This window comes from Passer montanus, unplaced genomic scaffold (assembly GCF_014805655.1).
Source record: "Passer montanus isolate IOZ18808 unplaced genomic scaffold, ASM1480565v1 scaffold72, whole genome shotgun sequence".
NCBI classification, from domain to species: domain Eukaryota; kingdom Metazoa; phylum Chordata; class Aves; order Passeriformes; family Passeridae; genus Passer; species Passer montanus.
Window position 1 is genome coordinate 1,527,386 of NW_024372370.1, and position 26,167 is coordinate 1,553,552.

Consider the following 26,167-nt stretch of genomic DNA (forward strand, 5'->3'; position numbering starts at 1 on the left):
CAGCATAAGAATTCCTAACCTCCTACTTTCATGTACATGCCTCTCAACCAGGTACCAGCAGGTGGAGACAGAAAAAGAAAACTGCCTTGATGTGGGGGAATGCCGGGGTAAAGCTGATTAAGTGACTCCTAGAACTGTGAAACATTGTATTAATGATGAAGAACTGCACCACGGTTTTCACGGCTGAGGGTGTTAGCCTTAGAGAACCTCCAGCTCATATCCAGAATCTTTAACAACCTCTCCAACAGTGATCGTTCAATCCTAATGTCATTATCCCAGTGTAAAAATTCATCTAAAACAGGTACCCAAAACTTAACTACAGTAAATTCAGAGCCTAGCTAAAGACCTCTAACATGTTTACTGACATCAGTGAAACTCAGTAGACACAGACATTATTCTTCTGTGTCTACATCCAGCTGCATTCTACCAGCCATAAAACCAAACTGGCTGTATATGGTGAAACAATACAAAACTCATTCTTTCCTTGCCATTCCTTTCCCAGTTTTTCACCACAGCATGTTCTTATGCTCATTACTCAGCCTCCACTTTCTAGTCCCTTACTTCCCTTTAGCTGTTTACAGTCAATACATCACCTCAGCCCTAACGTTAGTATAGCCATTGCTCACATGGATTAATGCTAATTATTTTGATTAAAACCGTTTATGACTACATCTCCCAATCAGGTTTTATAAAACTAATTCTAGTTACACATTTTGAAATTAATTACCTTTGAATGCTTTTGTTGGCTCTCTAGCTGACAGCACAAGACTCCAGTTCCTTATATGTTCAGAATGGATTTCTCAATTGCCCCAGCCAACTGAGAAACTGAACCAGGAATGAGAAGAAAATTACTCTTTGTCAAACTGCCCTCTCCATTCCACATCTTTCCACTCTCAGTTTCATATTTGCTAGAGCATTTGCCAGTATAAGAACAGTTACTCGTGGCTGATGCCAAGCATCGTCCTCTTTAATCCTTCCAGCTTTAAGTATATTGTTGAAAGGCTTCCTCCTTTTAAATTTCTAATTTAATTACTACTCACTGGGAATCCTTCTGCATTCAACTTCTCCAAGATGTTATTACAAAACCTTAGCAGTGTCTCCTAGGTCTAAGTGCTAAGCAACATAAGAGATGAAAAATATCCTTTATTCAGGAAGGACCTAAGTATCTGCAGCACTAGTTAACAAGGATAAAGACAACTCTTCTAGTAACAAACATTTTCAGTGCAGTCCTGAGCTGAATAATGAAGCAATAGAAGTTGTTACTCTGTGTTTGCTTTAACTATCACAAAGAACACATGCAACAGATCTGTCTCAATTTCTAGCATTGTCAGAGGCATAAATGCAGTTTTCCTCCAGCTTTACTGAAGTCTACTTTAAAGCTGAAGCCACATCTAACCACCTTAAGCATCAAGCAAACACTTAACTTCTTCCTAAAGACCTTTAAAATTTTTATTTCTCAGGACAAGGAGCCCTCAAGGATTTTGAAAGCTTCATGACTGTACTAAAACAGATCTCCCACAGAATGGCAGAAATCCCAAACAGTCTCCAGTTCCTTGTGTGCTGCTGTTCTGATTAGAGCTGGAATCATGCAGCTTTGCCCTTCCTATCTTAGTCTGAATTTGCAAAATAGCCTATCAAGCTCTAACCAAAGATCAGGCATCCTGTATGACCTAATTATTTGGGTATTCATTTGAGCACAAGACATTGTCACAGGAAGGAAATCAGAGCACAAACACAGGCACATATTTAGATCCATAGCAAGTATGACAGTATCAATTATCAGAAGCTTTATTTCCTATAATTGGTAATCAAAGCACTGGTTAGCCTAAAATTTGCAACTCCCATTTTTTGATGGAGACTGCAATGCTGGCAATGTCTGTGGACTTTCCTTGTTTTTATTTGGTGGGCACATTGCAGATTTGGGGTTGAGTTTTTTTTTTTTTTTAGATATGTACTCTTTTTTATCAACACTCTTCAGATAATCAGAACTTGTGAAGGGCTGAGGTAGGAGAAACGGGTATGACATGGACACTTTGGGATTAAGCAACTACTGCATAGATCCTTTCAATGGCAGAAGACTGGAGTTGTCAACTCAGGCCTACATTCTAGTTCATTTTGCTTTAAGGGTATTGTTGCATATAGCCTGTGGCCAACTACATCCCTTAAGTTTCCTTTTTGTGCCAGGAACTTCAGATAATTGCCAAAACCAGTGCAACTGAAGGTCTACGAAACAAGTGCATACAGGAAAGCAGCTCAGCTGCACTGGTTATAGCCCTATCTGTTTCTTACCCATTTATCCTTCCTTGTCAGGTTTGGAGTATTTTTATTAGCAGACTAACAGACCCTTATATAATTTTTAACTTGATACAATTAGAAAACCAGCATTTTGAGTATTTAATTCAGCATTAGAGAATATTTTGTGGTGTCCAAATGATTAATTCAAAGTTATCTCCTAGCTAGATGCTTTTCTGGAAGTTACTTTCAGGATTCCTAGAAGAATATACAGGTCCTAGAAGCATATACAGGGTATCAGAACAAAGAATGTTATGCCCAACAGCTAGGCTGCCGTTAAATCTTATGAGTGCCGAAGGACCACATACAACAAAAACCTGAATTTTGCCAATTTGCCACTCCCAGACTTCAACATGGCCATTAATGCCCATCCAAAACTCATATGGAGTCCTCCAGAAGGGAAAGAAGTCTTTGCACTTTTACCTGTTGCAGCATTATCTGGCTACCAGGCATCACAAACATCATGCATTTCCATCACAAGTACTGAAAAAGTCTCTTGGGCATTTTGACCTCAGCTATTTTGTGATTTTATCATTCTCTCTCACTAGTCAAGTTTTCCAGGCAGCCTCATTGGACTGAGTAATTCTGTGGAAGCTGAACCTCTTTGTTCTCTATTTACCTTTCACTTTTAGTCAGGTTTGGGGGGATAATTTGTCTCCTAAAAGAGTTTAAAATTCAGCTTAACTACTACACTCTTTTCCATGCAACTTAAAGTTTTACTTAAACTTCATTTGAAAAAAAAAATTATTTGACATGTAAAACAATTTTCAACCCAGGAGGTCACCATTTTATAATGCATCTAGTTTTTGTTTTATCCAATAAAGGTTTTAAAAGAGAAAAGCTTAACTACATTAACAAAGACAATATATTAAGACACAGGAAAGCTTGTAAGAATCCAACAAAATCACTACAGCAGAAAATAAAAATTAAGATATACCTTATTTAACCTTATAAACTATAAAGAAATAACATGTAATTTTTTACCAAACTGTTGGAAGACATTCCTTCTAAAACCACGCAAAGAGCATTAGCTGTAGATTCTGATAGAGCCGCCAAATTCCCCCCCTACCCCATCCCATTCCTCATCCTAAATTTTGCAACACATGGAAATATGCACCATCAGAGCAGACCATTAAATGGAAACTTCACACAGTTTAACAAACTTCACTTAACTCAGAGTTGTCAAGATCTTGCCCAACAAGAAGACCTGAGAAATGTAAAGATGTGCAAATAAGTCAAATCCACACCTGACATTTTACACATCTCCCTGCCTTCATGTCAAATTTAAAGCAAAGTATTTTTAGAGACTCCACTGAAGAACTCCTAATACATCATTTATTATCAAGGACTTTCTCCTCTTCTCCAAAGCTCTCTTGTTAGTAAAAATCTGTACTTCATTTTTAATTACATTTTACTGAAAAAGAAGAGGAAATTATAATTAGATTCTGCATCAGCCCTTCAATAGGTGTACTTTGATTTAGACACTGTTCCTACAGTGGGCAGACAGTAATTAAATGATTTCTCACCTTGACTACTCCATCAAAGCCAGGGATCGTGTTGACCTTTGCATTCTTGGCTAACAATTTGCTTTCAATCTTGTCTCCCATAGCTTGAATAGCATGTGTGTCAGGTCCAATGAAGGTGACACCTTCTGATGCCTGCAAAGACAATGAAGACAAAACTTTAGGAGACAAAAATCAGCTTTTCCATAGACAGATATTACTATTAACTTTTTTCTCTTTTTGAGCTGACTAATAGAACAAGACTTATAAGGCAGTGATCTCTTTACATAACAACAGAGCAATATATAAATATTTCAGACAGTTCATTAAAAATGTGTATGACCTTGTGAAACTATGTATACACACAGATTCAAAGCCCTATAATTAGCATTTGTATAAATCAAAAGCTAGGCCAGAGAAAAATAGCTGCAAGTGGAAGTACTCCAGCCTGAAAGTTAAAAATATCCCTTCAGAAAACAAAGGCTTGTTAATTCACCATCGAAATAACCAAAAAATTATTTACAAAGATGCACTTGCCAAGTGATAACAGTTTAAAATTGTCTTTAGTATGCATTCCTAAAACCAAACCTCAATGAAAAGGCAGTCTTTAACTCAACATATATAAGACCTTGAAAATAAAGCAATAAGTGAAATTACACTTCCTGATTCTTTCAGGCAACTCTTCTCCAATAACAATGTGGAAAGTAGTTAACATAAAATGTTTTAATACTTCAACATCCATATGTAGGTAAAACATTGAACTGCAAGTTTCTTCCTCCTGTTTCTCTACGCCAGTAATAGACTGCAGCAAAGTTATTCAGACAGAAGCATTTTTTTAAATTTCTTCAGGTCTGTACTACATTAAGCTAAAGACAATTCTATCAGAACTTTTCCCTGAAAGCTGCTGATGCAATAGTAAGTGCACATGTATTTCAGGTAACTTTATATCTTTTGTACTGGATAGAGGAAAAAGATGAAAGAGGGATAAGGATGAATATTTTATTTTTTTTTTAATCAAGCCTTGCACAATTTTTCCATGTTACATTCATTTTCTTCTCCCCAAAGAAGATGAAAGAGGGATAAGGATGATTTTTTTTTTTTTTAATCAAGCCTTGCACAATTTTTCCATGTTACATTCATTTTCTTCTCCCCAGTTCTAAAATATCTGTAAAATGTCTAAAACAAACTTGCTTCCAGCCAATGGGCAGCTAACTTAATACCACTACTAGCAAAACAGTAAACAGCAGTTTCTTATATCACAATTTAGGCCTTAGTATTTTCTCTTTCTGACACATACTTATGCTACACAAACCATATAGTTACAGTCACTAAGGATAAAAAGTCACTTGTTGAAGCTTTGTGTATTTACGTGATGAAAATACATGATCCAATCCAAGAACACAGGAAAAATATGTTTAAGCTGGGAAACATCTTCCTATTTGTCATCTTATAAGAGCCAAGAGATCTCAGGAGTCACCGTTTGCACTGTCAGCAGCTTCCTAGCAGGACCAATGTGACAGATTAATAATGTGTAGATTATTTCATACCATCCCAGCTAACAGGGAAATAGAGACCATCCAGAAAAGACCAGGTGAGAATTACAGACACACAAGGAAGCTCAGTGCAAGGGCAACCAAACCAAATGCAGAGCATCAGTTCTGCTACATCAAAGGATTTTAGCTTTGACTCACAATGAACCATCTGGGGCTTTATCTCTGCCCACCTCTTCTCTACTGCATTGGACTTCTTATCTTAGTAACTCAGAAATTAACAACTTGATTGATAGCTGTCTTAGAAAGTTGGGAAGACTGTAATACAAAGAAGGAAGAGAGGAGGACCAAAACAAGGGTGCAGATCCATAATTATGTAGTGCTCAGATCCTTTGGCACTTGAAGAAATTCACTTTTTAAAGGAGAAGGGAAACAAAGCAAGGAGCTGATGCATGAAACCACAGTGACACAAAGTTTGGAGCTGTTTCAGAAACAACCTCAAAACTCATACTTCTTCCTCTCTTAAAAAGAGGCAGAAGCATACACCTAGAGGCAGGGCAGACTTCGGTCATCACACTGTATCCCAGTCTCAAAAAGCCTTGTGGAAAAGGTTCACTTCACATACTTGACAAGTGGAGATGACACTGTCCCTCTTGTATCACTTCTAACCTGGAAACACCTTGTTTCCACAGGTTCCCACAGTTTCTGCCACAATACTGGCATTTGCATCCTGACTAATACTACTTCAAATTTCACCATGTATTGCTTCATCTCCTCACTTTCTTCTCAAGAGTTCACCATCAAAAACATGAGATCGCCAGAGGTCAAGACAGCCAGTTCAAAACTTTTTGCCATAACAGACCATCCCAGATGGGCAGCTTGCAGTCTACCTCCATACTCTTAGAGCATTTCTCTACTCTCCTCTTTGTACTGACAGAAAATGAAAAATCTTCATTCAAACTGGAGGTCACAGGGGAGGATAAAAATGACATTGATGGCATCACCAAGCATGCCCCTTTCCAGCCAAGTGCCCATAGAGGACATCATGCTTGACCTACTGTCTCATCTCACTGATTTGTGGCATGGACTTCCAAAGTGTCCAGTTCACTCCCTGCTCCTGTCCAGATAGCTGGATAAGAAGAGAACAATACCATTCAGGAAAGATTCATGAACCACTTGAGAAGGAACACTGCAGACCATTTCAAGAAATTTATCTCTGCATCCAATATATTTGTTACATGAATCCTGTAGAGCTGTAGTATTCCACATGGATACAACCCCTACTGCTTACTAAAAATTAAGTACCAGATGATGTGCAGCAGATTCACATTATTCTAATGCAAATATCACCAGTTGCAATCTGTATCTTTGTCTTTTTGTAATGTATACTTTTCATAGGTCAGAATTTAGAAACTGCACTTGTCTACATATGCAGCTTTTGGCTTTAATGGCTTCAACCTTTGTACCTTACACAGACCAGCTATTCCATAGTGAACAAGTACCAGCACAGTACAACCAGCTATTCCCTCATAACATCAGTCACCTGGGGCAGTCACCACAGCCAGCCATTTCCCCTTCAACAATCTGAAACTAAAGAGTTTAACTCAATATAATATCAAAGAACACCTAAAACCATGTGATTCTGCATTCTGCAACATCCATAAATCAAAAATAAGTTAACAAACCTAGGAGGTTCTGCTGGTTTCCAGGCAGCATATCTAACCATCATTACATAGGAAAGGTGTGCATTCTCTGACATGACTCACAACTAGCTTTAGTTAAGCACATAAAAAAAAGACTGTCAGCTTAAGGGACTACTAATTAAAGTCTTGCTACAGTAATTTAATATGCCATCACTCAAAGATGCTTGCTCAAGCCCTCTGCCAAAGCTTCTCAGCTCATCACCAGAAAAGTACCCCAGCTTCTTCATTGCCCACACTCACACAATGTATTAAACAATCCATTCAAAAGTCTACTGCCCGATAATGAAAATGCCAAAAACAGACCATAAGAAAGAATACAGTGGCAACATCTTCAGTTCCCACAAAGATTTACCAGTTTGTTTACACACAGACCTGTCAGTGTGGCAACAAGTACTAAAATCTCCACTGTACATACACAAGCTTACACAGTGCATCTGAAACAAGTTCTTCCAAAACTTCTGTTACTCCTCCACACATCCAGCAGCACATTTCAGCCTTGAAAATTATCTGGCTGCAGAAAACACATCAAAATTTTCACTATAAACATGCACCAGCACTTTGTTCAGAAACATACCTGTTATATCTGTATATCACTGTTCTATTTTGCACAATCAAAGGTACAGGCAAATAATAAGGAATATTTTATAAAATAAGTTCATAATAAATTCACACCCAAAAAGTTAATTTTTAGTTGTCTTAAGTAGCAGATATTGAAGAGTTTTCCCCAACAGCCCACTACTTTTGAAAGCAGTAACAACAAGTTTAATAGTCAGCCCATAAGAACTGAGAGCAGTTTATTCTCCCTTTCTTTTGGTTTGGTGGTTGGCTTTCTTTAAGCCAGACAAAAGCCTCAGTCTATGCTCACGGAATGCAGGACCCTTAATATAGCAAAAACTAAACACAGTATCAAAGTACAACAAGCAAAGGCAAGATTTGGAAAATCCATTTGAGAAATTCATGATTGAGTTTGCGACCATCACAGTCACAGTCTGTCAAACATCTGACTGCTCTGGGAACAGTGGGCCAACAGATCTGTTAGTGTAAGTCATCATACTCTCAGCATCTGGAAAGGACCTGCTCATCTGATAAAACTCCTGTGGACCTCAGGTAATTGAAGAGACAGTCTAGAAGGGGAGTTCCTTTTGCACCTCCTCCTGGAAATTATGACTATAGATATTCACAGTTACTGTATTATACAGTCAGTAGTGGATTCAGTCTCAGTGACAGCCTAAGGAGAACTAAAGATAGAAAGCAAGAAGGAGGGAAAAGTGCATAAGCAACTTTTACACACATATACTTGGCAACATATACTCTTCTGTGGGCTTATGAATCTGTAGCAAAGCAGCCAACTCACTGCCAGGCCTCCTGGAGCTACAGGAAATGATTGAACAGTTCCAACTCAGCTTTAGACAAAACAAGTGATACTAAAACTTATCCTCTGTCTTCTACTATGTTAGTTATGGACAATTAAACACAGTTTTTGGTGTCCTCATTTGAGCTATTTGATACGTGAATCTGCATGTAATATCAGCCAAAGAGGAGCAGCTTCAACCAACAAGGAGATATGTCATGTACAAAAACAGTGCTATCAAGAATCTTGTGTTTTCTCTTTCAGGACCATTTGATGAGGGGATTTTTCCACTCACAGCATGCTGATGTGGCAAAACACACTGAGTGCCCAGCTGCTTCCAGGTGCAAGAGCCCCTGTAGTTACCTTACCACACAGAATCTGTGACAATAATGCAGGCTTTGTTCTTTGTCATTTCTAGTACTTGAAATGACTAGTTCTAGGGAAGTATTTCTCATCACTGAGGAAGAAATGGCTGAAAGGCTAGAGAGATCTCAGAAGCATTTGTAGCTGCTCTGCTTTATTGAAAATAAGCTTTTCTATGTAAACACAGAGCTGCTTTTAAACAAGTTCATGAAACTTACAGGAGAACCCCAACAATCTATTGCATGCTGCCACTGAATCACAGGTTCTCAAATTCAGACTTACATATGACATTTTCAACTCAGGGTGATATTTACAGAAGACAGTAACAGCCCTCAAGTGACTGAGGCCATAGACCAAGTTCCTCTTCCCTCATCCTCCCTCCTTCCCCTCCTGCACATGCCTGCCCACACTATCTATCCCCCTTCTCTAAAGGCAGGCTTAAACACTCCTCAGCTGACTTAGCTGGCCAACATGGCAGACAATAGTCTATTTTTTGTTTAAGAAATGTTTTCCATCACTTTCATGAGAGAAAATGAGCTAAACAGAGAAGCTTAATGGGCACTGAAGGAAGGACCACAAGCTGCTGGTGCATGCAATTGGGAACAGGAACTTTCCTTGGAAGGATGGCACATCCTCAAACTCTGAGGTGCTCTGGAAGGTGGCAGCATGCTGCCATATTGACCTGCTCTTCTTGTCAAATCTGCATTACTGTTTTAAGGTTTGTTTTATTTAAAAATCAAACATGATGCTTCTTTGAGGAGCACTGTTTGAGTCACAGAATGGCTGAAGTTTGAAGCATCAAAGCCACTGCTAAAAACAACTGTGACACATGGTTTCAAATATTCCAACAATTCAAGGGCAGAGGAGAAACAGAAACCAGTTCTGTGACAGTGAGGTAACAGCAAGATCAGCAAGTGTGGGCAGCACAAGTTCCCACTTTACTGAAGAATTTATTGGTAAGATTATGAAGGAGGGTCCACAGATAAGAACTTCAGTAGAAACTTTATCACAGGTCTGGTTTCCAAAGGAGTTCTGTCTTAACCCTCAAGTTCTCTTCACAGGAGAAACTAGAAGAGGCTTCCATGAAATCCTTACATGCAGCTGATTAATTCTTTTACCATTGTACTCCCTCTTGCCACGCAACCAGTCAAGGAGACAGACCCATGAGACAAGGGAATAGGCACAAGCAGTCTGGTATTCACAGTGCTCCAGAAAAATTTGGATCATCCGCAAATACAATCCCCCATGTAGAGCTCATAGATCACCAGAAGGACACAAACCTGAATGTGCAGCTGCTTGCAGACACACACAAAGCAGAGCAGATAAGCAGCGCACCTCAAAGATGACTGGAATAGACAGCTGGGCCAAAAAGCCTTTAAGTCACATGAACTAAATGCAGGGCTGAAAAGCTGAGCTGGCAGCAAAAGGAAGGTCCAACAGAGGTACAAACAACCTAGGAAAAAACCAAGCAGAACAGAAAAATCCAGATGAAACATCCAAAGACAGACATGATTCAGCAGTACTAGCAGGGAAAAAGAGAGGGGAAAATCCCACAAACACCGCTACAAACACACTGACATCAGTTGAAAAAGGTAGGTACATAAAACTTCAGAATTCAGGAACTGTCCATTCAACATTGGGAAGGAATGCCTCAAGGAAATCTACTATAAGAATATATAATAAGAAGCATCCACTCAATAATTTAGGAAATACTGAACTGGTAAAATGCTCTACAATACAATGTGATGGACATGAAAAAACATCTTGAAGTTTTCTGCTAGATGCACAGAAACGACCTATCAGTTCAAATGTTTGAGCCCTGTCGCTGCTCTCTTGAAGGCTCAGAATTAAGAGCATATACAGGAGTGGCCAATTATTTGTGTGGTCATCAACCTGCAAATTCAGTACCAATAAACAGAAAATTTCATTCTGTGCTGTTTAATTTTAAGCTGCAAAGGGCCTGAATCAGTAAAAGCCTAGGTATTGTCATGGATCACCAAGAGCAGTAACTTTCCAGCAATTCAGTGAAGAAAAGTTTCTTCCAATCTTGTTTACAATGAAATAAGCAGAACTTCTGAAGACAAAGTATCTTTACAATGCACACACATTTACACAAACACATATGAGAGAAAAGATAACACATACAAGTAGCATCCTTCATTAGAACAAGTATTTTTACAAAATGACCCATGCTGAAGTAAATTAAAGCCTTCTGTACAGGCTTATGGCTGAGTGAAGACACTATGTGATGTAAGCAAAAGCATAGATATGCTAGATATCCAAGAAGGAAGGGCTGTAGCATCCTACTGTTCTCTGACTACACATGCCTTTGACTGCTGCAGTTATTTCTGCAGAGGTTTGGCATTTTGTACTGTTAGAGGTCTTTGGAAGGAGATGGGTTACTACAATCACCTTGAGCTTCAGAAGCACAAGGCAGGTACAGTGTGACAGGAAGTAGCCTCAAAAGCTAAATTTAAATTGGCAGTTGGCAAAGTAACAGTGTCTGAGGTAACTTGCAGAGGAAGGTGGTAATAAAGAACTGTGCTGCCCAGCCTGTCAGATCTCACGGCTTATTCCAAATTCTGCTTCAAAATCAGATATGTTACTTGGCTCCAAAATACACTACAATGCAGAAGTCAGAACCCCCACACAAGCTATGTCACTACCTGTGACACTACATTGCCACTTTCATTATCTTGCTGTCTCAAACAGAAGTACTTACTGCAAGAGAAAGTAATACATTGGAAGTGTTTTCTTTGAAAAGAAAAAGCTATCAGAAAAGAAGGCTTTACCTACAATTGAACACAGCTGCAAGAAGTCTATCTTACTTCTCAAAACTGAATTTAAAGAACATTAAAGCATTTTCCATCCACACCTTAAGAAAAGAAGAAAATTGCTGGACAGCTATACCCAAAAAAATGAAAACTAGAATACACTCGTTTACTTGAAAATAAGCCAATTGATGCCAGTTTCCATGTTTTACCTTTACCATGGGGAGGGAGATGTGTTAATATACTCCCTTTAAACTACCATTCTAAGAAATATTAACTTAGTTCATTTAACCCTGGTATGAATCTGTCAATGTCTGCCTCCATAGTTTTAAATATGCAGAGGCATGAAAATCCATTAATCAGTTACCAGAAGGGCCAGACAAACTTCTGCAGGACAAAATGAAAACAAGTCTTATCCAGGTCCCAAACATGACTTCATTAAAGTAGGCTAGGAATAGAATGCAGCAACAACATATAGCCATATAGAATACATAGAGAGATAGGCATAATTATGCATTTTAAAATGTAGTATATGTATATTCAGATATTGGAGGTGGAAAGAGAGGACTCAATTTATTAGACTACTCTAAAGCTCAGCTTAAACAAAAGGCAGAGTTGCCAAGCCAGTATAAACAACCTAAAGCAACTAAACTCCAGTGTCCAAAGAAAGTGTACACCACAGAAAAGGTACACAACCTTCTGCATAAACATCAGGGAGTGGCCAGAATAACTTTAAATGGTCAGCGCCACTTTCAGTACTAATGATGCATGGAAAATAGTTTTTAAAATAAACTTTAAAGTCATCCCCTAATTCCACAGAAGTGGTAAATTTACAAAGCCAAAACTAGGAACCAGACTGATCTGTAGGTAACATCCTTAACAAGATACAAGTTGTGAACTATTATGATCACGGATTATATATAGAAAGGGTAAATGTGCTTGCATTGACTTAATTCTGCATTTTGAATTTAAAACCTCTTCTTTACCAAAAAGTTCATTGTCTATATTGTAATTTGTAAGTGGAAGACATAGCTCCCAATCATACCTTTGCAAGTGAACACACACAGAGTCAGCTTTTTCCAAGGGCTCAAAGCACAAGACACTGAGAACAAGTACTACCTCTTTGGCTCTATACTTAGAAGTTTTCACTTTAGATCTGCAACCTGAAGTCTTACTTGATAATTTCACTTTAGAACTATTTAAGGTTCAAGGCTTTAGATGGTCTATATGTTTGCCCAGAACCTAAATGCAGTATTGAATTAACTGAGTCCAGAAGCATTTCTCATGTACAAACTATAACATTTGAACATACAGGAGTTTGCATGACACCCCACTGTAAGTGATTAACTATCTCACCATATATGAAACATTACAGAGACATCACCCGAGTCACAGGAACTTAGCTCTGGTATACAAGAAAGAGTTTTGAGTAGTCATCTATAACGGTAGTAAGGAATGCCCAGAAAATTTAGGGAGAAACAAACTAAACTTAAGAATTTTCCCTGGATGGTTTCCATATTGCTTTTCTTCACTTCATGGCATTGAAACCACCCTTGATTTTTACATGATAAAAGAAATCTGTGGAACTAATCCTAGAAACCTCTTTCTGTTTCCTTGCTTAACACCTCCAGGCGACAGAAAAGACAAAATGCTTCATTTGCATCCTTAAACATTAGAAACTGCGAATGAGCCTTTTCAGCTGCAAATGTTATTGCATCTACATTTCCAGAAGAGAAAGAAGGTTAAACAGCCTACTCAGGTTTATGTTAACTCATCTCTTTTTAGCACCGTGAGCAGCACAAAGAGCAGAAAATGCAGAAGCTTAACAGCAGAACCTCTTTTTTCATTAAGTTCAATTAGATCCTGGCAATGGATATAGCTGCGGATTACAGGAAGATAAAGAGAAGAAATCAGGTATGCACAAAGGAAATGGCAAACCCAAGTGTAATCTTAGTCTTCCCGATCATCCAGCCTCAGGAAGACCATTTCATTTTTCATGCAACACAAAATAGTTCCACCAGTTGCATGACCACACAAGATTTCGCCTGATGTAAAAACAGCATTTGTTTAATCGTTAATTCAAACTTAGTTTAAAATGTAATATGCCAGTGTTGCACAAATCCAGCCTGAATAGGCTAGCAAAGTAAGGAAGAGTCCTTGTTTATCGATTGATAAGTATCCCATTATATCAATTAAAGAATACATTTGAGCCACAACTAGCCAAACCTATTAACTACTTTGTTTCACAAAAAAACCACAATTAAGTACTATTTACTCTTGGACCATATTAGCTCTCTATTTTTTTCGAAAATTAGGATTCAAGCTACATATCTTTAATTTGTTTGGAGAGGGGAAAGCACTTGGAATTACTGGACTCAATATAGCAGAGAAAGTTAGCAGAACTTTATTTTCTAGGCCATTTGGCTTTCGGTCTGGAAAAAGCCTTCAGCTTGGCAGAAAATACTCAATGAAATGTTTAACAAAAAATATACATTAGTCTAAATTAAAACCAGGCAGTCATGGAGAAAAAAACAGGACGATGATGAGAGGGAAAAACAGGGGAGCATCATTCTAGCCAAAGCAATACCTCATATTACCAAGGACCCAAGTTTATGGCATATACAACATTTTCTGTATAAAACTGAGATTCAGTAGGGAAAACAGGTAGAATAACAAACACTTCAAAAACTCAAATGTTAGAGCAAATGAAGAATATGCACGGACACAAGGCATACTCTTAATACAGCCATACTATTTCTCCTGTCCTAAAGCTGCACATGAAGCTTTGCAAATTAATAGAGAACACAAACATATAGCTTGATCAGTACGTGCACTTTGCAATACCATACCTTGTGTTTTTCAAAGGAGAGGCCAAATTAATAATCAAAACATGAGAATATATTTAGAAGTGAACAAGTAATGAAAAATTAGCACTGTGTTACTGAGACGTTACACTGAGCTTGCAGTCAAAGGGTATTAATTGTATGCCTGTGTGTTGAAAAAAATCTGTCTGGTATTTTTCCAGACATTCTAAAGTGCTTTCAAAGTTAGGTGACTATAATTATATTTATATTGCACATTCAGAAACCAAATGAAAACTTTTGATGACTGTCCAAGCTCACACAACCCTGAATTTACTTATGATTTAAGCATAAGGAACCCTGGTGTTGACAGTCAGGATGGTAAGTGACCCTAGAATTATCTTCTCTAATAACTATATTGAAAAAGAGTCACTTCCCAAACATTGTGATAGACAAAAACATTGAATAAGCAACATTCTTGATAAAAACAAGACTGTTAAAAGCCCTAACCAAATTCTAACATAGGTAATGACATTCTGACCTTCAGTGCCCTTTTCTCAGCTGGCCAGTGGACTTAAAAATCCTCTCCACTGTCCTCACAAGGTTACTAATTTACTTCCTGTCAAATAGCTGCAATTGCTGATATTTAGACAAGTGTTACTGTGTCAATAGAAACAGTTATCCTCAAACATTTGATAAAGATTGCTTGAAGACCTCCAGAGAGTTTATAAAGACTTCCTAAACTACACTGGAAGATGCAGAGCAAACCATCAAGTCCACTTCAAAAAAGTGGAAACATCTACATCTTGTTAGTAAACCAGAGTTATTTTCCCACAAGAACAGAAACATTAAACAGCATTAAATTAAATTTCTGACACTCAAGAAACACCATTAAGTGATAAACAGGCACACTCATGGAAAAATAAATATCATTTTGCCAGTTACCTTAATCGCAATTATTTAAGAATCAAAGAAACAGTAACGAAATGGGCTGGGCACACCTTTGTTTGTGGTTTTGTTTGTTCATCATCACCACACCAAACGAGGTTTAATTCAGTGAACCAACAAACTGTCTTCTACCAAAGCCAGGCTATACTGACCCTGTAATTACTAAAAAAACATAAAACATCACACAAGTAAGGGAAGGATAGGACTGGGGCAATAGATGCTCAAGCATAAAGCCATTAGAAAACCTCAGGATGGGATGCTGTGCCATAGGTCACAGTAACTGTCACAGAGTCAGTACTTCCACCCCAGGGCCCAATTCCTCCTGATGATCACACCCCCAGCAGCAGCTGTGCAGCCACCAGCTTGGGAACCATATGAGCTAAAAATAGCTAAAGGGGCAGGGGGTACTTCAAGGATTTTGAGGAACAATCCCAAGAAGAGTTAACAGCAGAAGGGACAACTGCCAATAAATACACTGTCACCAGATATTTAACAGGGTACATAGGGGAAAGCACGCAGGAAAGGTAGAGGCTGACTGAAAACTACATTTGTGACCAGAGATGCCTATGGCAGTCACTAGCAGGGAAAAACTGGGAGTAGCAGAGGTACTGTCATGGCAATGGTGATGAGACAAGTCACATGTGAGACAGCTGCAATCTATAAAGGAAAGGAATAGTGGAAGATGTTGATCAAATACAGGAACACACAGCTGAGAGAAGCTGTGGAGTTTCCATCCCTACAGATATTCCAAACTCAACTGGTTATGAACCTAAGCAACCCATTCCAGCTGATGCCACTTCAAGAAAGGGACTAGTCTCCAGTGTTCCCTTCTAAAGTTATTTACTCCACAGAGCTGGGTGAAGTATATCAGGAAGATCATAATCTCTGGACAGGGACAGCAACTAAAAGTAGAGAGCCTGGCACAATCCTTGTCAAAAAATAGACAAGACCCACATATTTTGTCTGAGATAAAGGGATGTGTATCTTCCTACTGATTCTCACAACATCCCTTTCCTCAAGAGAAAGCAGAGCCTTGCCATACTGATCTTCCTTCTCTAATAACTGGTACTGATGTCTCTAGCCATTTATTTCTACATCTGCACTAAAGTATGCTGCTCCTTTAGCTTTGCAGACATGTGACAACCATTAGATCAATTGTTTTAAAAAAAAACCCCAAAGGTTCCCATCTCTGAAAGGCAAGCTTAACCAATTGTCTTAGGTCAACACAGGATACAGCACATGGTGTTAGGAAAACACAGCTGGGGGCAAGCAGGGACCAGAGGAAACTCCCTACACCATCACAAGCATGGAAGAAGTTGGGAGAAGCAGCTACAATCTGAGAGAGGATGGTAAGGGAGCACTTCTGACGCCCTCTCATGAGCTGAGCAAGCCCCAGCACACATATGGGATAAATACGGTCACAGCAAAGATACCATTGCATGGAATCCCACAAAGCACACTCTGCCTGGTCTCCTTTACCACAGGCATCTTTTTGCAAAGAAGTCACGGCATTACTAATGGAAGATGTTCTTATTTAAATCTTACACACAGTTCCTTGGAGAAAACTGTGGATTAATTACCCTGTAATGAAAGATAACTAGCTCTTACAGCTGCCCACCAAGAGAGGCCCAATACACAGCATTAAAGTAAATGAAAAATTCAAATTTTTTTTCCCTTTAAAAATCACTCCCAGAAATTTTTTTTTTCTACATGTTTTAATAGTCAATGTACATAGCTCTCCCTCCAGTTTCTATTTTTGCTCTACTTACATGAAGTTTACATTAGATATTAGGAGCAGAGAAGTGTGTAATTATGTTGTCCTCTTAAATGTGGATGTTCAAATAAAATTAGGAAAAACATTCAGGTGCTTTTGTAGCCAAAGTTAAAGATAATAAAATTAGGAATAATAGTTTTCTTTTAAGGAATAGGACTTGTATATTCATATATACAAATTTCGAGTTTTCCACCAAACCCTGTTTTTACTCACATATATTCTGACATGAATGAAACTGCAGATTTGGCCATTTAATTTTATTTTTCCACTGAAGGCAAAGAATTACATGTGATAATAAACACCACTGAATATTATAAAAGTTTCAAATTATTTTCAAAGTATGGGTAAGTTATACTTCTTGGCTACCACGAGGAAGTAACAGTGGAATTTGGCACATTTAAACCTGTGGAACAAAACATGATGGACAGGCAATATTACATCACTCAAAATGCTACAGCTTTGGGACAACAACTTCTCACTATCTGTGTCATAAATAAAACAAGTCCATAAATTGTTTTGATATGTAGCACCAGAGAATTTACAGCCACTTAAAATGAAGCAATCTATGAGATGCCCTCGTGGTCCTGCTTCTATGAACCACAACTCTTCTGAGCTCAGGATAATATATTATGACAGAAGTATCTACCATGTATTTTGAATACCACCAGCTCTGAAGCTGAAACAAATTTTATCTGGTGACTGTGGGTGAAACAGCTTTTTGGAACAGACACAGTCAAGTTCCTCCTTCCCCTTCCCAACAGATGGGCCTGAGAGTTGGACAGTCTGGCTTCACTCATGCTATAAAGTAATTAGACAAACAAATCTGGATCCTGTAAATAAGCATGTGCTTGGAATTAAGCATGCTTAAACAGTTACAGGCCCTAAATTTCAAAATTTTAGCCTGTAGAGGGAATCAGCCTGTTAAATTAAAACAATCTTTCTGGAAAAGTTGGTAATTCTTTCTTTTCAAAGGTAAGAGAAGTGAAACTAGAAAACTATCAAATTTTTCATATGCTTCATTTTGATGTAAACTGATGACTCAGAATGGCATAAATAAGACCACAGTACCCTAGAAAATTTTTCTATTTTAATAGCTCAACTAAGTTACATAAAAATGGTGAAATGCAACAAGTTCCAGAAGTCCAACCTCCGGTTTATCTGCTGAGCTAGGATTGTCTCAAAATTCTTAGTAAACTGGGTTTTCACTTGCAAATTGAATGCTGAAAAGTGTGTGCAACTACACGTTCTTCAAAGCTACAGAAAAAAGTCCTTAAAGGTAGAATATACTCTGAGACATAAGCAGTAAAAAAGCATCCATAAGTATACACAAAGGGCTACATTTCACCTCCTGCACCAAAAAGGAGAGGCAAAGGGACAAGGAGAGACCACAATGGCATCACAGCACAAATGTACCCAGAGAACAAGCACAGCATGGCAGAGCAGCTCTAATCCCAACATGCTCTAACCCTTGCCAGGCCGAATTTACAGCCTGAAAGTTTCCTCATCATCCTTGTGGTCACCTGCTAACAACACATCAGGTAGCAGCAAGAGGCTTGTTCTGATGGGTTCAGCCCAAGCAGAAATTTAGTTGTCAACAGTGAGAAGCACTCCACCATGGTAACAAACTCAGAATGTAGTGCCATTCTGCCACAAAAAACATGGGGTCCTGACCTCCAGGCTTTTAATTTTTCACACCTCAGCCACTGCATTTTGATAACTCCTCTTTCCAGATTATTTTTAAGTTTGTGCTAGATAGCTACATAAATAGTAGTCCCAGCACAAGGGAGATGGCAGGAACATGTGACCAGGGCCAACACCTCTTTACAACAGCAGGAAAACTTTCATTTACAGAGATTATGAAACTGCATCTTTGCACAAGTGTGCACAAGATATAAGGTGGTATTGTGGCTCCCATTCCTTGCTTTGTAGGAGCAACTCAAGTGCCATTGGCAGCAGGAGCTAGAGAGGACTTGAAACATTCACTCTGGAGTCCCAGGAAGAGGAAAGGTTAGGACAGAAAGCAATTTACCATGCAAGCTCTATAGCATCCTCCTAAACAGTAACTGGTCCCATCATTGAAACTTCTAGAAAAATTAACACTGCCTGTTAATCACTTGTTAAAAAAATTATCTTTCCAAATTCCAAACCAAGCATGCCTTTACTCAGATGAAAGATGTGAAAGATCTGCTCCAAATTAGAACTTTAACAAGTTGCAGAGCTAATGCTGAAAAAGAACTCTGCATCAGCAAAGCTCCTCCCCCAAGACTCATACTTCAGGCTCTACCTGAATCATCACAATCTCAAGTGAATACAAAGTAAGCATGATACTATGACCATAAAAGGATTAGCTTGGCAAAGTTTTAAAATAACTAAGAATCACCACTTCCAGTGAGAAATAAGTCATTATTTTAAATATGGTGTCATAATGATTTCTCTATGTTTACTGTAATAAAAGATTTCATTAGCTGCTTGGAGACAAGTTAAATTAACTCCTTTTCTATATACACATTTCCGTCTGTATATATTTTTGAACAAATGCACAATCTGAAGTATTTATTAGTCTGTGTGTAAAATTAATGCTCATCTCGTCAACAAATTGGAAATTTAAAAATTTTTTAAAAACCAAACCAAAACTAAAACTAAATGAGAACTCACAAGGGAGTGAGCCGTGAAAGAAAAAGAAAGAAAAAGAGTTAATTTGACAGAAGATATTCACCTACAGAAAAGTACTTAGAATAGAGCTGGTGGTTGGGACTGACTTCTTTTAGAAGAACAAACAAACAAAGATTCTGGCTCCCAAGATTTTCAATACAGGAAAGAAATGTGAAAATAAGGAACTCATTAACTCATGTCTGGAATACATAAAGTTTTCCACTCTGAATAGATATACATTCCAAAAGAATTTAAAAATATTATGTATAGGAAGAGAAAGTTCCAAAAATATAGAAACCAAGACCAATATTGTCACTTTTGCAGGCAACCATGCCTTCTAGTTTTAAGGACTACAGTGCAGATATCAGGATTATATAATATAAAGAGTTTATTCTTTATGAAAATAAAACCAAAAGTTATATTAAGTAGTCTCTTAAGCTTACATTGCATCACAAACATCATATTGCAATATAGTGCATCATAATTATTGGCCTTTGCTGGTCACATTTTAAACAAGTTTTCTGTTGAAAAGCTGCTATTAATGGAGAGCACTTCCACTCTTCCCACTACAGAAGCTTGAGAGGTAACTGAAAAGAGGAGAGACAAATGCCGTACTTTTAAATACTGCTATACCCAGCCACAAGGACTGCTTGCATGTCTCCATTTTTTTAAAGAATGGTGAGTACTGAGACCCTTTTGTGGTGGCAGGCATTAAGGCATTTGGAGCCCCAGGTTTTTATTCCCCCCCCCCCCTTTTTTTTAGCTTACCCCTTTTTATCTTTCTTCAGATGCAAACAGAATTGGAAGAAGGGGAAAAGGCATAAACCAGTTTTTCACTACACATATGTACATGACATCAAGCACAACAGGGATGTGGTGAGCATAATTAGTTTCTTTGGATTTTGCTGTAATACAGACGAAGTCAACAACAGACATTAGTGATACTGTAAGGTAATTACATTTATTATAATTTGCAATATCCACCATTACACTTAAAAAACTGAGAGCTATTTAAGTGTTAAACAGTCAAAAATGTTATTGAAGTTGTTTCCATATTTGATCTTTCAAGCAAATTTTCTTCAGCTCCAGGACTACATCTTCACTGCTAGTTATCCTTCAGCATTAGATCAGAAAACACAGAGTGACCTTTGTGCAAGGAGCAAAACTCATCATTGCAGACACGTGAACAGTTCATACAAGAGTTCTTGCCATTCACAAAATTAAAACTACATTCACTCTATAATCTCAAGGTCCTCTTTCAATGTATTATCTCTCAACTAGTTTACAGAAGCCTACATATTTTTAAAGGTATTTTACACTTTTGCTGTCTAATAATGATTCTCTCATGGTCCATTTACCATATCTTTTCATGAACAGGCTGAATACATTGGTGAAAGGAAAGCTTCTGTTTTACTTTCTCATATGGAGCTCCTATTCCACAACAAATCTGAACCCCATTATTTTAATCTCTGAAAAAAAATTAATTTGACAATGCTCAACATATTAAGCATTCTTCTCTTATATGCTTTTGTAATCCAAAAAAGAATATATACATCACCTCACATATTGTCTTGTAGCCAGTTTAATTTTTAGAAAGGCATGGAGAATCAAGATCCTTAACTATCACACAAACATTTTTATCCAGTAAATATCAGCTGCCTTAGTAATGGAAAGTTATAGTATACATAAACAGTTTAACTGGGTTGTTTTTGTTTTTTTAAATCACCATGACATCTGAGCAGCTTCAAATCTCCGTGGAAGATTACAATGGATCCTTGTTTTAAGGAAATATTTCCATTACCAGCTATTACAATGCAGATAATGTAGCTGAATGCTAAATTCCTTTAAAGCACACAATTCAAAAAAGCAGCAAGACATACCAACTCCTTGACACCTAATAGCATTTCCTTTGCTGCCCACCAAAGCATCTCAGTTGTTTTCTATTGCTGTTTTGTGACAATTTTAAGACTGAGGTTCAAGTTTTTTGTACTTTGCAACAGTACAGCATCCTGACCAATCTCTGTTTTGGAATAATTAGCATAAGCTACTACATTATAATGATACCTGTAGCTTTCACTGTAATCCTCAAAATACAGTCCAACATGAATGAGAAACTTCAGGCTTAAAATTTTGTTACAAGACAGTTGCAAAGGCCAAACTCCAGATATCTTATATAGGGAAATGCAAGATCAAACCAGGACTCTTACACTCAAATAAGAGTAAGCAACCAGAAGTTAAATTAAACTCTTAATAGTAACAGGAGTTATTTTACATTACTCGTATCACTGGCATTCAACTATCACAAGAACGTGGGCTACAACATTTTATTTGTCCATGATGAAACCTCATCATTACTTAGGCTATTCATTAGGAAAGCTCCATCTCCATTTCAAGTCTAAATTACTCCTGCAGTAGCTTTTCAGTACAAATATTTTAGGAAGATTTGTCATTCCTAGAGTGGAATCCAATCATCAGATTTTATTTCACTCCACCAGACCAAGATATAAACGTGCTACACCAGAAACTCCTTAAAAAGGAATAGCATTTTCTTATTCCTAAAGGCTCTGTTTTCTTTCACTGTTTTTCAAAGGCAGCTGCAATTGTTGCACTTTTACAGTACTGTCCATCAAGACTGATGTGCCATTACATGACACTGAGGATACATGGCATTATAAGTACTTAATTCATGGAGTCAGATTCAGGAAACCATTCCTGCAATGAATGATAATGCAGACTTCTTAAGAATTAGCTGAACTGGAATCTTAATACACAGACAAGAACTTTTGGGAGATTGGGTTGGTAGGGTTTTTCCATCTCATTTTCTTCTGCTGCTTGTTAATTGATTTTAAACTTTGGTCACAAATTTCCTAGTCTCCTGTACTGTGGCAATATTAAGCATATTTGTGTATTTCCCCTAAATCATATAGTAGTCAGAAACTGAAAAAAAGAAAACCTACCAGAAAACAGATTCAAGAGAGACAGGGACAGATAACATTTGGGTTTAAGTGCAAGGAGAATGGCTGATTTTGTCAGTCCTCATGAATGATACTTTTTTCACAGAAACGTAGCAGAATGCTAAATGTTTCCAAGTTATATAGACTACAGTCCATGCATGAACATACTGCAGATATTTTACCACTACTTCTTCAACATTAGGCTGTAATGGAAAATTCAAACTGTAAATTCAAAGAAAAACAGTTGAGTAGTTTTCTGGCACTTGGAGCTAAAACAATAGCTTGAATTATATTTGGAACATAATGTGCAAACATGCATTAATACACTCATCCATGGATACAATATGTGTACGCAACTCTTCAAGCCATCCTTTATGGATATTTTGGTGCTGTGAGGCAGGCAGCGTGTCAGATTTGACACAAACAAGGAAAATGTTTAAACATTAGTATATTGCATTAGAAGAAGAGATACTGAAATTAACATATTTAAGTTACATTGGAGAGAAAAGCACTTGCAAAAGCAACAGGCAAAGTGCCAGAAATAATCAAAGCAAAAACATTCTAAGAAACCAAACACAAATTTATTTAAGAGAATCTTCGGCTTCTTTCTGGAGGAGTTGTCTGAACCTCCCATCCCTTTAATCATGGAGGCTACTTAAGAAATTTTGTGTCAGTCAGGACCAATACTGAAATACAACTATAGTAGCCCACTTTCAAAATTCTGAAAATCCATTTAAAGGTACCAGTAGGGGGTAAATTAAAGCCGTAAGCACTAGGAAACTAATAATTTGAAAAATGTACAGAGGCAATGAAGCCTAAAGTTATCAAGCACTGAAATGACTGAAAAAGTGTTTTGTATAGTTGGAAGTAACTAAATACAAAAAAGCCACCCCAAATCCTTTTGTAAAACAAAAGATACAATTATAATTGACTACACAACCTACCATATCTGACACAACATCCTGTAAATAAAGCATTAATTTCTTATCACACAGACATTTTGGTATAAGGTGTAAAAGAAAAACACAGCCTACACAAGAGCAGAAGCCAGAGTGACCTTTATTTACTCTTTGGAAACTCTTACTTGAATATACATTTGTCAAATTCTAAATCTCACTGTACTCAAGTCTTCCACTCCGTAGATTTCTTACACAAGAATTTCCCTCAGCATTTGCAAAAGGCTAGCTAGACCTTTCAGTAAGAAGAGTTCAGAAAGAACAGTGTTTAAACTGTTATTCACAATAAGGTGAAAAGGAGTTTCATACAGCAGCTGGGAGGCTTCAGGTAACAACTGTAAAAGCAGAATGGAAGCCACATTGTACCATGCTAAGCATGGTATAGGATAAATGAAGCCATTACTATTTTCATGAAAAAGTTATCATATTTCAGCTCAAACCATGGAAAACCTCAATTTACACCACATTCTAGGAAGAGTCTAGCTGTAAGGTAATATGAACACTCATCACAATCAGAACACACTTCACCCACAAGATGCCCAAACTATCTGAAATTGCTCCTTGGAGCTAGAAATAACTGCAAAGGCCACTTATCTTCTGAGCTGCCTGTGCCTTCTAGATGAAAAGCCATCATATTCTTGAACACAAAGACAAAAAAACATGCAAGGAAGTAGCAGGACAGGATCCTTTCCTGCTCAGCTCCAGAGCAACTAGATATTTTGAGAATGTATAAATTTACAAATACTATAAAAATGGACAAAATTTCCCAGATAAATGAAATACACATGTGTCCAGTGCAAGGTATGAATACTGTCTGAAGCAAAACACTAAAAAATAAACACAAAGAAATACTCAGTCTTCAAGCAAGGTGAGAATCCCGTGTAACAAGCTAGCAACTAGGTAACACAGAACTGTGTGAATGCCTACACACACACACACACACTCAAGACCCAAATGAAAGTCTTCATTCAGGCAATTTTTACCTTTTGAGTAACCTGTTTTTAAATAGCCTGGCATTATTTTAGTATGGTGGCTTTGAATTTAAAATTAAGCACAGCTTGCTAGCAAGATGCCTTGCCCAAAAGTCCAGGCAGGGAATTTATTCTTCCTGAATTCCAGCCTGAGCAAATTAAACAACTCCTCTTGGTGGGATAGGTGGAAGCACCACTCCCAAGCACACCTGCTGCCTGCCTTTGAAAAGCAAATTTACACATGGGATTCCTGAGCAGCCCTTTTGTGCTAAGAGGCATGTTCTCCATATACAGACATAATGTACTTCCATTATGTACTTCCATTATGTACTACTTTTGTACATACAACAGCTCACACAGAATTTGCATAGTCCACTACAGTCATTTACCAAAAGAAGTCACAGCTTTATAATATGGCTGCTATGGGAATTATTTATCTACATTATTAAAACAGAACCCATGAATAAAAGTAGCAGTCTTCTAAAATTCAAGTGTTTCAGTTGGGTACCAGCTTGAAAATAATATGTTCTTCCTGCAATGAGAATAAAAAAATACATGGAAAATAAGAGATTGCCATATCCCATATATATATATACAATTCTCTGGTTTCCTAAACTCTCGCCTAACTTATGTATACTTATTGTCTTCCCTAAGACTCAAAATTTTTAATCACAGTTTGGGATATGATTAATGCATGAAGTATTACACGTCACAATAGCTACTTAAATAGAGCAACTTGAAAATTATCCTTTGAACACTGCAGTATGGGCTGCATGTGTGTTGAATTCTCTAGATGCCTTCTACCAAAAACATCCTTGAAGACAAATATGGTTATGGGCTATAGCAATTTGGCTAATCAGAATCTGTCTCTTGCTCCATAGAAAGCAAAGTCTAAATTTAAACTAAGAGAACAACAACTCCCTCCCAAAAAACAGCTAAATTACTAGCCTGTAGGATCATCCTACATTTTGAGATCAGATCCTGTTCCAAAGACCAAAGGATCATTCATTACTCAGAACCACCTTTAGTGTGATAACAGCTTCGCCCCAGCATTCACAGTTATAATCTATTCCTATCAGAGCACACACAGGAAGATAGAAGATGCTCAGTCAAGATGCAGATCAATGCTCCAAAAAGTCACTAACTCCAGAGAGCAAACAGCTTCCCTGCCTTTAACAACTGCACAACCCTGCACACAAATATAAACAATACCTTAGGACACAACTCCATGATACGTGAATGACTAGGCATGGCAGTGGCACCCACAACAGCCACAGGATGTTCTTTGCTAGCCAGGCAGGAGTAGGTGAGAGCCAGAGGACCTATTCAGTAGAGACTAAGGCCCCAGCCCAGAAGCCTGCCCTACCATAAACCTCCAAGAAGAAATCTTCCTTGAAAGCACTCTTAGACACCCCCCCCCATCCACTTCCATTTGATCCATTCAGAATCACAGTTCAGTTCTAAGATATAATCTGCAAATACTTTGTCTTCAGTTGCAACTGAAAAAGAAACTGAAAGTGTTTTAAGGACAAAACATTCTCCCCACTTTTGTGCAAGCTCTACTGAGGCAGCCTCAACTGTTTGCTGGTCTCAATGACTTAGCCACACAAGTATCCCCAGATTTCTTAGAGAGCAAAGG

At 37.8% G+C, this 26,167-nt stretch overlaps 1 protein-coding gene across 2 annotated transcripts in view; it reads right to left on the reverse strand.

Moving 5' to 3' along the window:
- The window catches only part of PCCA (propionyl-CoA carboxylase subunit alpha), a 262,979-nt gene that overhangs the window by 190,615 nt on the left and 46,197 nt on the right, over window positions 1-26,167 (reverse strand). For both annotated transcript variants that reach the window (XM_039730386.1, XM_039730385.1), the window contains exon 6: window positions 3,819-3,950. In XM_039730386.1, the coding sequence (XP_039586320.1) occupies window positions 3,819-3,950 (132 nt within the window). The remainder of the gene's footprint in view (window positions 1-3,818; window positions 3,951-26,167) is intronic.